Raw genomic sequence first — 14277 nt, forward strand, 5'->3', positions numbered from 1 at the left:
GGCAACACTTGGGTTCAATTAAGCCGCATGCAGAGTACAATACATACAAATCATTACATCCTAATGCATTCAAAGAGAACTCCTTTCCTACCTAATCCAAGTGTATGTCTTTGCATTATTTAAAGATACTGTAACTACATATGAACCCCAAATACTTCTGTATGTGAAGTCACACTTATCTGGTTAGGAACAAGCAGTAGCACCTCAAATGAAAACTCATTTTCTGGACTCTTAAGAAAAGCAGCCACGAAGCAAGGTAAGGCAGGATATATCCTGCTGTAGTGAGCTGGAGCTCTGCGAGCAACTTGCAATACTTTGTAGTTCTTAAACAACGTATCAATGAAAGATCAAGGGCAAAGACAAAAGATGTCAGGGAATTCAGCAAGGAGAAAGATGGATTTTCTAAAAAAGGCTCAATGAGAAGACAGAAGACGACTAGTTTCATGGACTTGCAGTACACAGCGACAGCACTCCACAAGCGCCAAGTGTGGACAGGTTATGAACAACCACTGCAGTTCACACTAGACCTAGTCTGCCACTCTGGCATCATGCCAGGCAGAGAGTGCTTCAGAGAATGAGGGTGAAGCAGAAGTGAATGTGATTTTGCAGACTGCAAAGCAGTTAAAACTTACTTTTTTTTGGCTAACCAGTAAGTTTTTATCCCTTTCCACTGACCATCTGTTGTGTGAAGATGTTTTTCAAGCACAGTTGAAACAACTGCACTTGTTAAATACTAGGATTTTTCATGACATAGAACAGTAAATACTGCAGAAACTCAAACTGGATTTCCAGCCAGGTATGTGCTTGAAGGCAGTAAAGCACAGAAAAGTAAAGTCAAAATCTAAAGATAAGGAAGAAATAAGAGAGAACTGGATGTACCCAAACTGTTCCCTAATACAGAAAAGGACAGAGGTCTCCAACCAATACTATTTATAAGCCAGGAGAAAAATAAAAATCAAGTCAGAAACTCAGGGAACTGGGGTTTTTAAAAGGGAACAAAGGTTTAATATGCAAGTGAGCTGCTACAGAAAAATAAGAGAAGCTGCACAGTGGGATCTTTACCAGAAAACGATCTTGAATTCTAGAAGAAACATCTTCATACCTTTCTACAACATGATGTGCACACGTATTATGCTTCTTCTCCACACAGAAACATGCTAAGACACAGCACTGAAAGAGATTCCTTCAGCCCAAAAGAAAATTGATTTCTGGTATTTTCTGTCTGTCCTGACTGCTGCTGTTTAAAAAAAGAAAGAGATCAACACCATACTTACACAGTGAACCAGCTGTGGTCCGTCCTCTTTTTGACCTTTCTTGATTAGCTTTTTCAGAAGCCAAAGAAGCTCTGGTTTGAATATTTCTTTTTACAGGGTTCTGCTGTGATTCTGCAGCCTTCTCCACTCCATGAAAGTATTTCATGTGATAATGCAATAACTTGGCTTTGCGGAAGGATTTTGAACAGTCCAAGAACTTGCATCTAAACTTGTGATCTTGGTCAACAGTTGCAGCTTTTTTTGATGCAAGAAAATCTGTTCTCCTACAAGGTTTTGTTACTGTAAGAACAAAACAGATAAATTGCCCCATGCATATGCTATATTTACCACATGGTTTCCTAAACTTCAACAGCAAAAAGAAGCATGCATTCACACATATCAGCTATGAAATGCTAGAAATAAAATGTTAATGCCTTATCTGCCTTTAAGATTAGTAACTTTAAAGGGAAAACTCTATCCTACACTGCTCATAAATCTGGTTGTCATGACGCCACTGTTTTTATGAATGAGTTAAAATATTTTGCTTCCCTGAGTCCTTGCCCAACAGCTGATATCACTGTATGGTGCTCCTGAAGATAAAAGACTGAATCACACAGAGGTTACATCCCTATGTCCGAACACTAAAGATTATTTGTTCGCAACTATTCACATCTCTGGTGAAAGCAAAAAAATAGTTCTGCTTCTCTGCTTACAATTATTTTGCTACCTGCTTTCTGAGTGCACAGTTCTGCCACCAAAGCCTGGTTACTTCCCAAGACAACAGAAGCAGTATGTCAGAACATTTTAAAAGTAAAATTGAAAGTTATTTCAATTTTTAAGCAGCAATGAAAAACAAAATTGTTTGCATCTGTTACAAAATGTTCCCTATGAGCTGTACTTAGTTTCTCAAAAAAGTAAGGAAGTCTAAAGATTCAAATGTAAGAATATTTCAAGACACTTATTCCACAGAGCACTGCTCTCCAACCCAGGGCTGTATCTATCATGAATTTCAGGAACTTTTAGTTCATATTTTTTCTAAGAAACATACAAAAGAAACATTTTGAACTAAATCAAATTACTGTCACTAGTATCTGTACTCAATACAACACGAGAGGTAAAAATGAGGCAACAGATCTAAATAGATCTATGCAATTATCCACCACTAATACACACACAGCATCAAAAAATCCCTCTCCATCTAGAAGACAATGGAAAGGAGGTATCATTTAAAAAAAAAAAACCAGCTTCCAAATACAATTTTTCAATTTGCTTTGCCAGTACTAAAGTGTTATTTCCTTCTTTACAATAGTTTTTGACTTTCAGGATTAAGAAAGCAGTGTTTAACTGCAAGACCCAAACCTAGCAACCGTGACTAAAACTGAAGGGATGCAGCACATGAATGAAAATTAAGACACTGTATTAGAAGCAGCTGTAAGCAAGAGACAAAAGTACCCAGAAACATTATGAACAAGAGTAAGATTTTCTGTAAGTGCAGTAAGGCTTTGAACAGAAGGACTGCTAAAGGCAGCGTCAACATGATCCTGGAGTAAAAACACAGTACAGCTTGTTTCCATGCTTTTAGCATGCAGTAACAAAAATGGTGTTACTGAGCAGCAGACTTAAAGGTTGTCACAGTGCAGAGAAGCATCTGAGACAGCTATATCTGAGGCACATCCAGCCTCTGTACTGTGTACAAACAAATCTTTAACATGGAGAAAACACAAGTAGTTGTACCCGAATGCACAGGGAAAGATTAAGACATATGCAACACCAAGCTGGTTAAAAGAAAGAATATGCAATGAAATTGGAGGATGAAATAATACAAAGAAAGACACTAGTTTTGGGTGTTTCACAGTGGCAATGACCAGGAGGAAGACACTGTGGCATAGCCACATTAAGAACATGCTGACAGGAACATCAATAAGACTGCAGCAAATCCAGACTCACACTTGCAGAGTGAAGTTTGCCAATACCAAAATCAAAATATACTGCAGACCACCAAAAGCTGCATTCAGGAAGAATGAAAAAGTATTTCAGGAAGGCCCAGTGCAATGGTCTGTGGGTTTAGTGAAAGCAAACACAGAAAGGTTCTCTTGATTGTAAAGGAAAAAAACCAGCATTTGGGACTACAGATGCTGAGAACTTGTTACTATTTAATAACCAACATGAAGCTGGAAAACAACTGCAGCAGAAGGGAGTAATGGGGTCCAAAGACTTAACAAAAAAACATTACAAAGATGACAAGGGAAACTATTACACCATCACACAACTGTCAGGATGAGGACCCGCATCCAAGCTCAGAGCACTTCCCCTCCACTGAGCAGGACAGATTCTGGAGAAGACATAGGGAATGGCTTCTAACTGATGGGCTACAAGTTAGAAAAGGAAAGGATTGCATTAGCTAAAGTAAGAAATAGGGATAACAAAGACATGGGGCAAAAGGAAAGGAAGCAGACAAAAAACTTACTGCAACGTGCAAAAGGAATGTATTCAGAGTAATAAAAATAGAGACGATCCCACAAAATTTGAAACAAAGCTTCAATCATTCCCATCACTACATTTTCCTTCTTTACAAGTAGCACAATAGAACTCCCTGTCACCCAGGCACAGTAGGAAACTGACAACCAACTCTGCCACCGAGGGGAGCCTCTGGAGAGTCCTTGCTCCATACACTCTGAAAACAACATCCTACACCAACACCTGAAGGGGCAGCTACCATCCTTACACGCAAAAATTTTGCTCACAACATATGACACTAAAATTGGTTTCTAGTGAAACAAGTTTGGTGTACTGTCTTCAACTGCCTTTACAGAGGCACTTGGTGGTTACTTTCTGTGAGTACAGAGGAAAATGAATGGTAAATTGAAACTGCTATTTCTCCCATTATTATAATCAAAATTCAAACTCTTCTGTCAGCCATTACAACAGTAAGCAGACACTCATGGTCAAACATCAGTGTGTCCTTTAAGTTTCAGCTACAGAGCAACTACATTCACTACATTTCTTCAGTATTCCCATCAGTAACCATTCTCACTTTTCACTAGGCTGAATTATCCCAGGGTTAAGCTATGACCATGTTCAGCAGTAAGTTCACTGTAAAATGCACAGTGTGAAGCTTCCAAGTCCACCAGATGTGTTTTTACACCATGACAAATTCTTTATTTGAGATGAGTCCTGCTGGGACAGGAATATTTGGCAGCAGCATTGTACCATGACTGAAGGTCAGCCATCCTGTGGCATCTCCTCCAACACCCTGGAAAACAATCCAAGAAGCCAGCAGTGCATAGAACTCTTCCCATTTTCCCCCACTTTAAGATGTGCAGTTAGACTTACTGCAGTTAGACTTCCACACACAACTGCTGGCTAAAATGAGGAGACCTTCACTTTCTATTTCCTGGTCTCCAAAAAAATAATAAGTGAAGATCAAATTATTTCTTCACTTGCTGTTAAATTAAACACATTGAAACTCTCTCTAAAACTCATGTTCTCAGGCACATTATCTTCATGATAGGTCATGGTAACACACACACTTGATCTGACAAGTTTCCACGCTGTGCTTTGGATCATTTCACACCACTGAGCAATGTCCTCACTAGTTACTTATTTCATCTGAAATCTTCTGAAATCGAGTTCACCAAGTCTTTCATCATTTAGGGTCTCAAACTACATTTCTTCTTTTATTTTCAAAAATCCTCTTTCTTTCAGTACGTCAGTTGTGAAACAAAAACGATCTTGCTTAATTGCTCTTCTCAAGCTAATCTAGGTAAGGACAGCATTCAAGAATTTCCAGTGCATACAGAATCCACAGAAGGAGATTCCCAGTGTAAGAAATACATAACAGCATCAATAATCACTGATTGTTACACATTTATAAACTTGTGGGGCTTTGAGCTGTAACATTACTTGGCATTGCAGGAACTACTCAAGACACTATTTCCTATAGCACTCCACTCACCAGTTTCCCCCTGTGCTGGAGACAAACTGGTGCCAATAAAAGCAGCCTGCACTGGGCAGTAAAGCACATAAGCCCTGCAGTGCACCACTCACACCTCAAGGTACCTTTGGAGGGGCCAGGTGCCAGGTGGGGGGGGACATGAAGGCTTTACCTGTATTTTGACCTGTAACTGAAACACTGCAACCAGACTGTGGTGCCCCACCCTAGGGAGCTTTAAGTGAGCAAGGCACAATGGACTTACTTACCTACCATATATTGTTAGGCTCAAAACTACAACTTTGACATTACCGTGAGGGATTAAAGCTTACTGAGGTAAGCTTCAGGAGAAACCGCAGCTCTTTCAAATTGATGAAAAGGGCTTGTGCTTCTCCTTAACTGAAACCCAAAGCTAACAGAACAAAATCAGGAACGCAGGTGTAAGTATAAGGCAAATAGAATCCCTGATGCCTGTCTATGCAAATAAATAAGTAATTTCAAGAGTGCTAATAAATACAATACAAACACGACAGCACGTGTGTGCAAAGCAAAGGCAGCTCACCTTTAAATTTAAAGGAATTTTTAAGAGTAAACTCACATGAACAGCCATTAAATGCTTCTGTTTTCAGATGTATGCAGAGCTTTAACCAGCTGCAAAAATTTGCCAACTGACTGTCACATATTTTTTGGAAAGACAGCTTAATTCAGCTGAATTCTGATCACCACTTCTGGTCCCTTGTTATTAAAGGGACAAAAGCCAGCAGAAGAGGATTCTAATCTTTCAGTACATGTAATTATTCAGAATTTTGGTGAAGCTTTTTAAAAAGGAACTTCATTTTTGACAAGCAATGCTATATTGCCCTTTCAGAACACGTTACATTTTAAAACACCTCAGTCACAGGAAGACTCCAGACTGTGTTTGCTGTTATAAATGTCTGCAATCACTATTAATCTTGAATCATCTACCAACCACTGACTAGAAAAACACCCTTTAAAAGGAACGCTCAAGTCCTTAAAAATTCTTGATATTCAAATGCTATAAAAATAATGTTCTTCCTATACATCATGCAAGATAAAATTTGTCCTACCTGAATGTACTACTCAACACTACCAAAATGACGCTAACAAATCACACTGAGGGAAACACAGGTTTTACAGTATTCTCCTACAGGAAGATAATTCATTCTCACTAAGTAACTAGAATTGAAATCTACAGACAAATAATAATGGTAATACTGGGCTACAATACTGCCTTTTTTCTACATATGGAAAGCTACCAATGACTAACTTCCATGCTGTACTTCATGGGAATTTCACATGCAACAGACACCCTCTTCTCCCACACACCTACTCTCCAACAATGTACTCTGCCCCCTGCCTAAGACCCAAATCTCTTTCAAACACGTGGCAAACTAATGAACCTAACTGTCTGACACATAGTTACTCTATCTGGAGCCTATCTGTTCCCTTGATAATCATCCATAAATTATTTAATTCAGCTCCCAGTCTCCAACACCAGCTATTTTTGGGACAGCATGTCTGGGCTCTGCAACATCTCTACCCCTCCATAAGAACAGAAGCCACCAGTGATTTTCAGAGGTATTTTCAGATCCCACCTAAAGGTGCCTGTCATTGTCATGCTGCTACACACATGCACCACTACCAGGTAAAATACCAAGCCCTGCTGTTCCCCCATCAGGCAGCTCATCAGCACAGGGGTGCACCAGTACAATCCCACAACCAAGACAGAGCACAAAGAAGGAAACACAGATCCACTTTTAACTACAAAGGATTTATCTGTGATAAAAGATACAAATTTTCTAAAACTGCTTGTTAATAATATTTTTAATGTTGGTTAAGTATGGAAACGTAGATTTTTGCACTTGGATTTCGTGACAGTATTTACTCCAAGACCCTGCATAGCTTTTATCACCAATCCTTAAGAGTGCTTGCTCTACAATAAAAATATCTGCTTGCCACATCTGGATGTCCACTGAGGTGCATGTCTGATTTCTAATGTTAACTGAAACTACTTTCAGCTAAATAAAAGCCACACTCAGAAGTGTGAATTTTTACACGAAAAACAGTGTTGTACTTCAGGTCAGAATTCAATGTGAGTGAATATTCCCAAATTTACTTTAATCTAGCTTGCTCAAGTCCTGACAAAAGAGCCAGGAACAAGAGTGCACAAACACTATCAGAGCCTTTGGGCAGGTGTTAGCCAAGCCCTGCTCCCACAGCTTTGCTGCTTGTATCCAATGAAGCAAGCTCAGGCCACATCCCACACATTCCATTAATGTGAATGGCACTACACACACAAATATTAAACATTCAATTGGAATTCTCCTGAGTTTAAACCCAAATTACAAATGCTCAGCAATAGCTGGAGGAGACCAACATCAAAAGAGCTCGTATTTCTAAATAGTGTAAATTTTCATTTACACATCCAACCGAAGTGAAGGGAAGAGGTCAGTTCCTGCCAGCACTGAGGGTATCCAGTAATGGAAAGGGAGAGGACATGCCACTTGAATAGTTACACCCAAGTGAGTGAGAGAAGGAAAGTGCAAACAAGAGGTAAATTTAAAATAACCAACAAACAACACAGACTACTCCAGCAATGCTGAAAAACTGTAAATCTCTCCAAGTGCTCTATTACACTTAAAATTAAACTTGTTAAATAGAGCATAAGCTAGGAAATATGTACTTGACGTTGCCCCAGTTAGCTGTAGATCCAAGGATTAAAGTTATGAGAAATAATCACAGGACAGCACCATGTTTTGACAGTCTACTACCTGCACAGGAAATTTTAATTTGAAAAGGCAAAGTAAGAGCACTCCCCAGCTAAGAGAAAATAGAGTAAATATATTAAGACAGTTCAAACTGAAATGTTTGAACTCTTTCATAAATTTGCACTTAAGTTTTCAAGTCTAAACACAAGGATATAAAAATACACAATCAGGATTTCCGAACAGCAGTAACAGCATATACTTGCAGCACATTAAGGAGAAAAGAACCTGACCTTTTATGGTGTTAAGTTCAATTTAATCCAGAATTCCAAACACTGAAAACAAGCATTTGTTAACTTCATTGTCATGCTGAAAATATTACATCCAGTCACTTAAAAACTACAATTTCCACTTTTAAGATTGCTGTCCAACTTGAAAGCATAAGATCAAAACTGAGTCCACAAGGAATAAAAATATGCATTTTTTAATCAAGGTTAACATTGCAAAAATGCTCAGTTTTAACACTTGTGCAAGTACAAGTGGTGTCAGTTGTCTTAAGAAATGCATCAACATTAAATATGAAAAACCTGAACCTGTAGCAGCCGAAGGTTCTTGAGTTCTGACAGGAACACAGGAAGACTCAGTGTCTTCAGCTTTTTCTTCCTGCAAACTGGCATCTGTACTGAGTGCTGTGCTATGCAATGTGTTTCCAGGTGATGCTTGTTCACCAGAACTTTGGTCAGATTCAACAGGAATTTCTAACTGGACTAGAATGAGAAAAAAATTTCCCCTGAGTAAAATGCATACAAAAGCATATTTCACAACACTTGGGGGGTGGGGGGGAAGAGAGGGGGAATCCATCCTCATCACATTATAATGGAGAAAAATACCCATCCATGCTCTTGACCACACAAAATTTTTGCCACTTCTATAACTTGTAGTACCCCTCTGAACTTACAGCTGCTTAGAAACACACAAGCTAACTGTTTCTAGCCCGAAATAGGACAGATCTCGTACCACTACAAGAGCTCCCTCAAAAGGGAAAGGCAGTGAAGCACAGGGCACAAAAGGGAGTGTTATCTCAACCCTGTTTAAGCACAAAAGCATCCCATTTGATGCTTTTTAGTGTTCAATAACAGGATTAAACTGTAAGAACTGTAAGAGGTCAGTACTAGGGCTGTTACTTGTACAATCTGAAAATGTTAAAACTTTGAAATTACCTCATTTTCACAATCAGAACCTGCATTCCCTACAAAAAAAAAACCAACCAATCAAAAAACCCAAACCAATTATTTACTTGGAAATGTTTAGCCTATGGAGCTCTCCTTTGCTGGAAAAGCTCCCATCACCCAAGGGAAATGCTGAGGTTACTGACAGAAAGGGAATCAAAAGCAAAAAGCAATCAGGGCAGCAGAGCAATAGAAACTTTCCCTGAGTTTTCCCTGCACTGCTGATGCAAGCAGGTTTTAATGGCAGATATGGAGCCTGCAGGTTAAGCAACTGAAAATATAGAGCTTGCAACAACTACATGACCACCTCATCACAAAAATCTGGGGTACACTGTGAAGGCACTTACCCTTCTCAGATTCATTTTGGTTAGGTACTGCATCTTTCCAAGTCTGAATTTCCGTGGAAGTTGTGACAAGATCTGTATTTAAAATCTCATGGCTAATACTGGATGAGAGTCTTGAAGATCGCCTCCTGATCTGGTCTCTCTCAGCATTATCTGAAGAGTTCTTAAGTTTTTCCTGAGCTGGAACAGTTGTATTTAATGGTACTATGCAGTTACAGGAGTACAAACTGATCACAAGCAAACTTTCAAGTTCTTCCCTCCCTGTGACTCCCTTCAAAGTGGTGTTTTTTAAGGATTAAGGCTAACACCAAAAGCTAAAATGCCTGGAAAATTAGGCCTCTGTAAAAGCTACACTAAGCTACAAATAAGCATAAAAATATAGCAAAAGCTCTCAACTTTTTTTTTTCTAGTGACAGATTTGAAGAATTAATACAGATCAGTATCTTAACAGTTTTCTACTGAGAAAAAAAAAATCCACTGAGTAAAATGCACACAGAAGCCAACTGCAGAGCAGTGGGGGTGTGTTCATCACCTTATAGTGGAGCTGGTCTAAACAAACTGCTCCATGGACATAAATAGTATCAGGAGTTAGATGAGACAATTCAGACACACAAAAAGCCGTGACTGAGCTGGATAACCTACACACACTGAAGTATAAGACTGTGGTATTAAAGAAAGAGTTTTCTTTACATCTTCATCTCCTTGGCCATGACACCATTACAGAGAATATAACTTTCTTTCCTCATCAACACACTTGAGTTCTTCAGCCTCCACACAAAGCACACAAAGATAAAGTAGAAGCTATTCAACTGCAGTGGCATGAATATTTACGTAGTAATTAAGTGCCCTTGCTTTAATCCTCCATCTAGTAACTGAAGAGCTTCTACAACTTCTAAGGCTTCTATAGCCTTCCATATATTGGAGCCAATATAGTCACTGCCACCCATACCTCTACGAACTTTTGCATCAAGGCTCACAACTTCTGCCTCCTTTATCCAAAGATTTAGAGGGGAATTCCAGCATATGATGCCACATGTGAATGGCAAGTTTATGAAAAACAGGTGCTGTATTTCAGTCAATGCATCTATCACAGTTCAAGATTAATACCACAGCTGTTTTATCCCTCCCCCACCCACTAAGCTTGAAGAACTTTTATATTTATACATATACACACAGTGTGAGAGCTGAATATCAAAAAACTCACACAACGCTTTTTCAATCCTGGGACGCTTCAATGGAACATCACATCCTTTAGGTATTTTCCGACGTCTTAACTCCAAAGTTATGGGCTGCAGTGTCTGAGAACTTGGCTCTACATATTTACATAACAGAAGAAAAATCAACTGAATACAAAGCTGTGAAACACTTTAACACAAATTCCCAGGCCTCACAATCTAAAATACTGGACTTGCATAAACACAGCTTCATCTGGTCTTCTAAAACCCATACAGTAGTATTTAACCCTACGACAGGTATGCTTTATATTATGTGATGGTTACTTGCCTAAATCCAATCTCTGACCAAACCACTGAGGCTCCAAATTTCAGCATATTCCTGGCTGTCCTGAGCAAGGATGAACTTAAATTTTTTTAAGAGTTTCTAGAGATTTAGGATGTGATAGAGCAAGACACTGCTTATTCCTTTAGGTAAGTTTTAAAAGTGTTCTGGTACATGCCTAGACATTTAGACTTGGCTACATACCCGTGGGAGGTGTTATTGGTGGTCTGCCACGCTTTCGCTTAGTTTCTTTCGCATTTTCCTGTGGACTCTTTACCTTGTCATTCTCTGGCTTCTTCTCAACTTGTGTATCTACTGAATATTCCATATCATTCTCTGATATATTCTCTTTATCTTCTTTTCCATTCTTAGATATATTCTTTTCTGAGATCTTGCCTTTTTCCGAGATGACTATAAATTTTCCCTCTTTATCGGGTTGTTTAACTCGTTTCTCAGTCTTTAATGTCTTTTCATCTTCGTCTTTCTTTGCATTACCTGTTGCTTTCCTCTGCTCTTTAAATTTCTCCTGGTTTTCTGGAGATGATGGAATTTCATTACCTCTTTCCTTAGGCTTAGCATCACCCACAATATTCTAGAATAAAGAGAATGACAGGAAAATCAACTCACTGTAGTCTAAAAGCCACCCCTCCCCTTTTTATTTAGCAGACCTGCATCTTTGTCCAATTTTCCAAGTGATAAAAGTACACACTCTATTGCAACCCACAGATTAAAACTTAGAGGCACCTGAACTGGTGAAGGACCTGTGCAATGTGAATAGAACACAGCAAGAAATCCATTCTTCACCACGCAATGACAGAGGACATTTGCTGTTCCTTTGCTCCCAGAAGGAGGCTGGGTCCCTCCTAGCTTGTGCAGTACTACATAAAACCTACTTGGGACACTGCATTGGCACACTGCAGAAATAGTGGGAGTCAGGAGCAGACAAAACGGCAGACAGCTCAATCACTTGGATGTGCAAACTCTCTTCCTTTCACAGAAGAGTCTCATTCAAAACAGACATGCATTAATCAGTGCTGCTAATATTGCTAAGGCTACTCCATGTCCCTCCCCTTCGGTGATCAGGCTTTACACCACTGGGAAGGGGCAGGGAGGATGATACATGCTGATTATGGCTTTTTCCCCTTCCAACAATCCTGCTACAGGCTGTCCTAGATGAACAGAAATCTTCTACCTTTGCACAAGGATTAATAATTTATATTTGGTCATGTGTCAACACTGCCTTTAGTTCAACTAACTTCTCTCTTCCTTCAGTCTAACTGAAGCATTAAAGAGCAACCATGCTCCTTCCCAGACACAGTTCTACAGGGCCCAACAATCTTGAACTTTGACCCAGGATCAGAGAACGGGAAAGGCTAAATACCTCAACACCTTCTTGGGGAAAGGAAGTGGAACATGTGATTCAAGCCATATGAAATTCTGAGAATCTACTTAAGACTGACTGTTTCCTTGGACTGCACTACATCTTGCCTTGTCTCACTCCAGTATTCCTGTTGATCTGTGGCTCACATGAATACCTTTTAAAGCATTTTCAGACCATAGCCTTAAGAAATAATACTGCTGCATTAAAATGCTGAACATGCAATCTGCTTCACCCTCTATAATATTATTTCAACCATACTTGGTACAGATGTGATTTTAAAAAAAGTCACTGTTTAAAAGCATGAAATGAAATTGCTGTATATTCCATGAAAACAGGTAAATAGGAAGGAAGTCTTTCACATGTCTGAGCACTCCTTTTACCAGACATCCTATAAGTTTGTATTCTGTAAATTCCTCACTGGAGAAGCTTCAGGGGAGAAGCTTCAGCGGCAACTCAAACACCAGGGGAAAACAAACAAACAAAACAAAAAACCCACCCCAAACAAACAAATGAACACCTACCACCTCAAAAAACAACCCTCAGGCATCTACATTTCAACACTTTCCATGCTTACAAAACCATCTGATTTGAATCAAGTATGTGGTACTGGAACACTCCTAAGTCATCCTAGTCAAAATATTCTCAAGAAACTGAATAATGAATACAGTATGTCTGAATTACCTCTTGATGTAACGAGTGCTCCTGAACTCTTAAAAAGTTGTGTGTCCTTGCAAAGGCACATTCACACTGTTACAGGTCATTAGCATTTTACCATCATTGTTCAACACAGCCAGTTACACACTCTACATGTGGACAGAGTAATACTGTAATTAAAGGAATTATGACCTGCTTATGTTGCTCCCTTCAGGAATTGTGTGGTTTGGAGCACTTTTTTTAAGATTTGAGCCATGTCTGCCTTCATGACTACACTCTCTCCTCCTGAAAAACAGGAACAAGACAGCTCCCCTCCACTTTCAACATGCTGCTACACTACTGCTGTACCAGGTTTTTTCCAATTCTTGAGCACTCCAGCAGCTAAAGTTTGGTTTGTTTTTTTTTTCAAACTTTACTTTTGGTTGTATAAGTAGAGCTCACTACAAAATTCTCACTTTATGCTTTTTTATGCTAAAGAAAAAATGTTCTAGCATAACTTAAGAGATTCTCTTGGGCTTAGAGAAATCTTCTTGAACAAAGGATAAAAGGAGAAAACTGAAAGAACCAACTAAAAACCCCTTTCATCTCCTTTCAAAACCTTTCCAATGCTATGCAGTATCATGAAACTTCCTAAGAGAAACAAAATATTTTTGTTTACTTATGGAGTGTTTCTTCAGATTGCTCAACTCCATTTATTTAACTCTAAATATCATAAAAACATTTCTCATGGAAATGAAGATTCTGCAGTAGTTCACTTGTGAGTATTAGTCAACTTTCCACCACACACAATGATAACCATTTAAAAGCTATTAAGGGCAATTTATGACAAACATGAAATTGTGTCCTGATCCAGCCTGGCAGATACAGAAATCTGGAGGACTGCCACACCTCTCCACAACAGTGACAAATATGAATTATACCACAGAAATTTATTACTGGAATCTGTGTTTAAGACTTGTACTAGGAAGACAGATTCAATTTCTTTGCTCAAACTTAAAGTTTCAGAAAACTAAAGGCAGGGAGCATGACAAAAGACCCCACATGCTACAGTTACCATACAGGAATGTGTGGCAAGACATAAAACCCTGTCTGTAATGAAAATTATTCTGAAGCAGGTATTTAAGAAGTTTTAAGCAAGTTACTCAAGACCAGAACTTGACCATCCTTTCCTACATGCCTGTACATGAAAATCAAAGTACAGAGCAGCACTTCTTCCTCCTTACCATCAGCAGGACAATTTCTGGTTTTTTAAATGTAATGGC

General features: G+C 39.0%; 1 protein-coding gene across 8 annotated transcripts in view; it reads right to left on the reverse strand.

Moving 5' to 3' along the window:
- The window catches only part of PHF20 (PHD finger protein 20), a 70038-nt gene that overhangs the window by 34035 nt on the left and 21726 nt on the right, over nucleotides 1-14277 (reverse strand). For 5 of the 8 annotated variants that reach the window (XM_084218078.1, XM_084218074.1, XM_084218075.1 and 2 more), the window contains 5 exons: nucleotides 11185-11572; nucleotides 10688-10795; nucleotides 9487-9663; nucleotides 8504-8677; nucleotides 1275-1553 (listed from right to left, as the gene is read on the reverse strand). In XM_084218078.1, the coding sequence (XP_084074204.1) occupies nucleotides 1275-1553; nucleotides 8504-8677; nucleotides 9487-9663; nucleotides 10688-10795; nucleotides 11185-11572 (1126 nt within the window). Of the gene's footprint in view, nucleotides 1-1274; nucleotides 1554-8497; nucleotides 8678-9486; nucleotides 9664-10687; nucleotides 10796-11184; nucleotides 11573-14277 lie in introns of all 8 variants that reach the window. The other 3 variants (XM_084218081.1, XM_084218080.1, XM_084218079.1) reach the window with 2 other exon arrangements.

Source organism: Fringilla coelebs (assembly GCF_963513975.1).
Source record: "Fringilla coelebs genome assembly, chromosome: 18".
NCBI classification, from domain to species: Eukaryota; Metazoa; Chordata; class Aves; order Passeriformes; family Fringillidae; genus Fringilla; species Fringilla coelebs.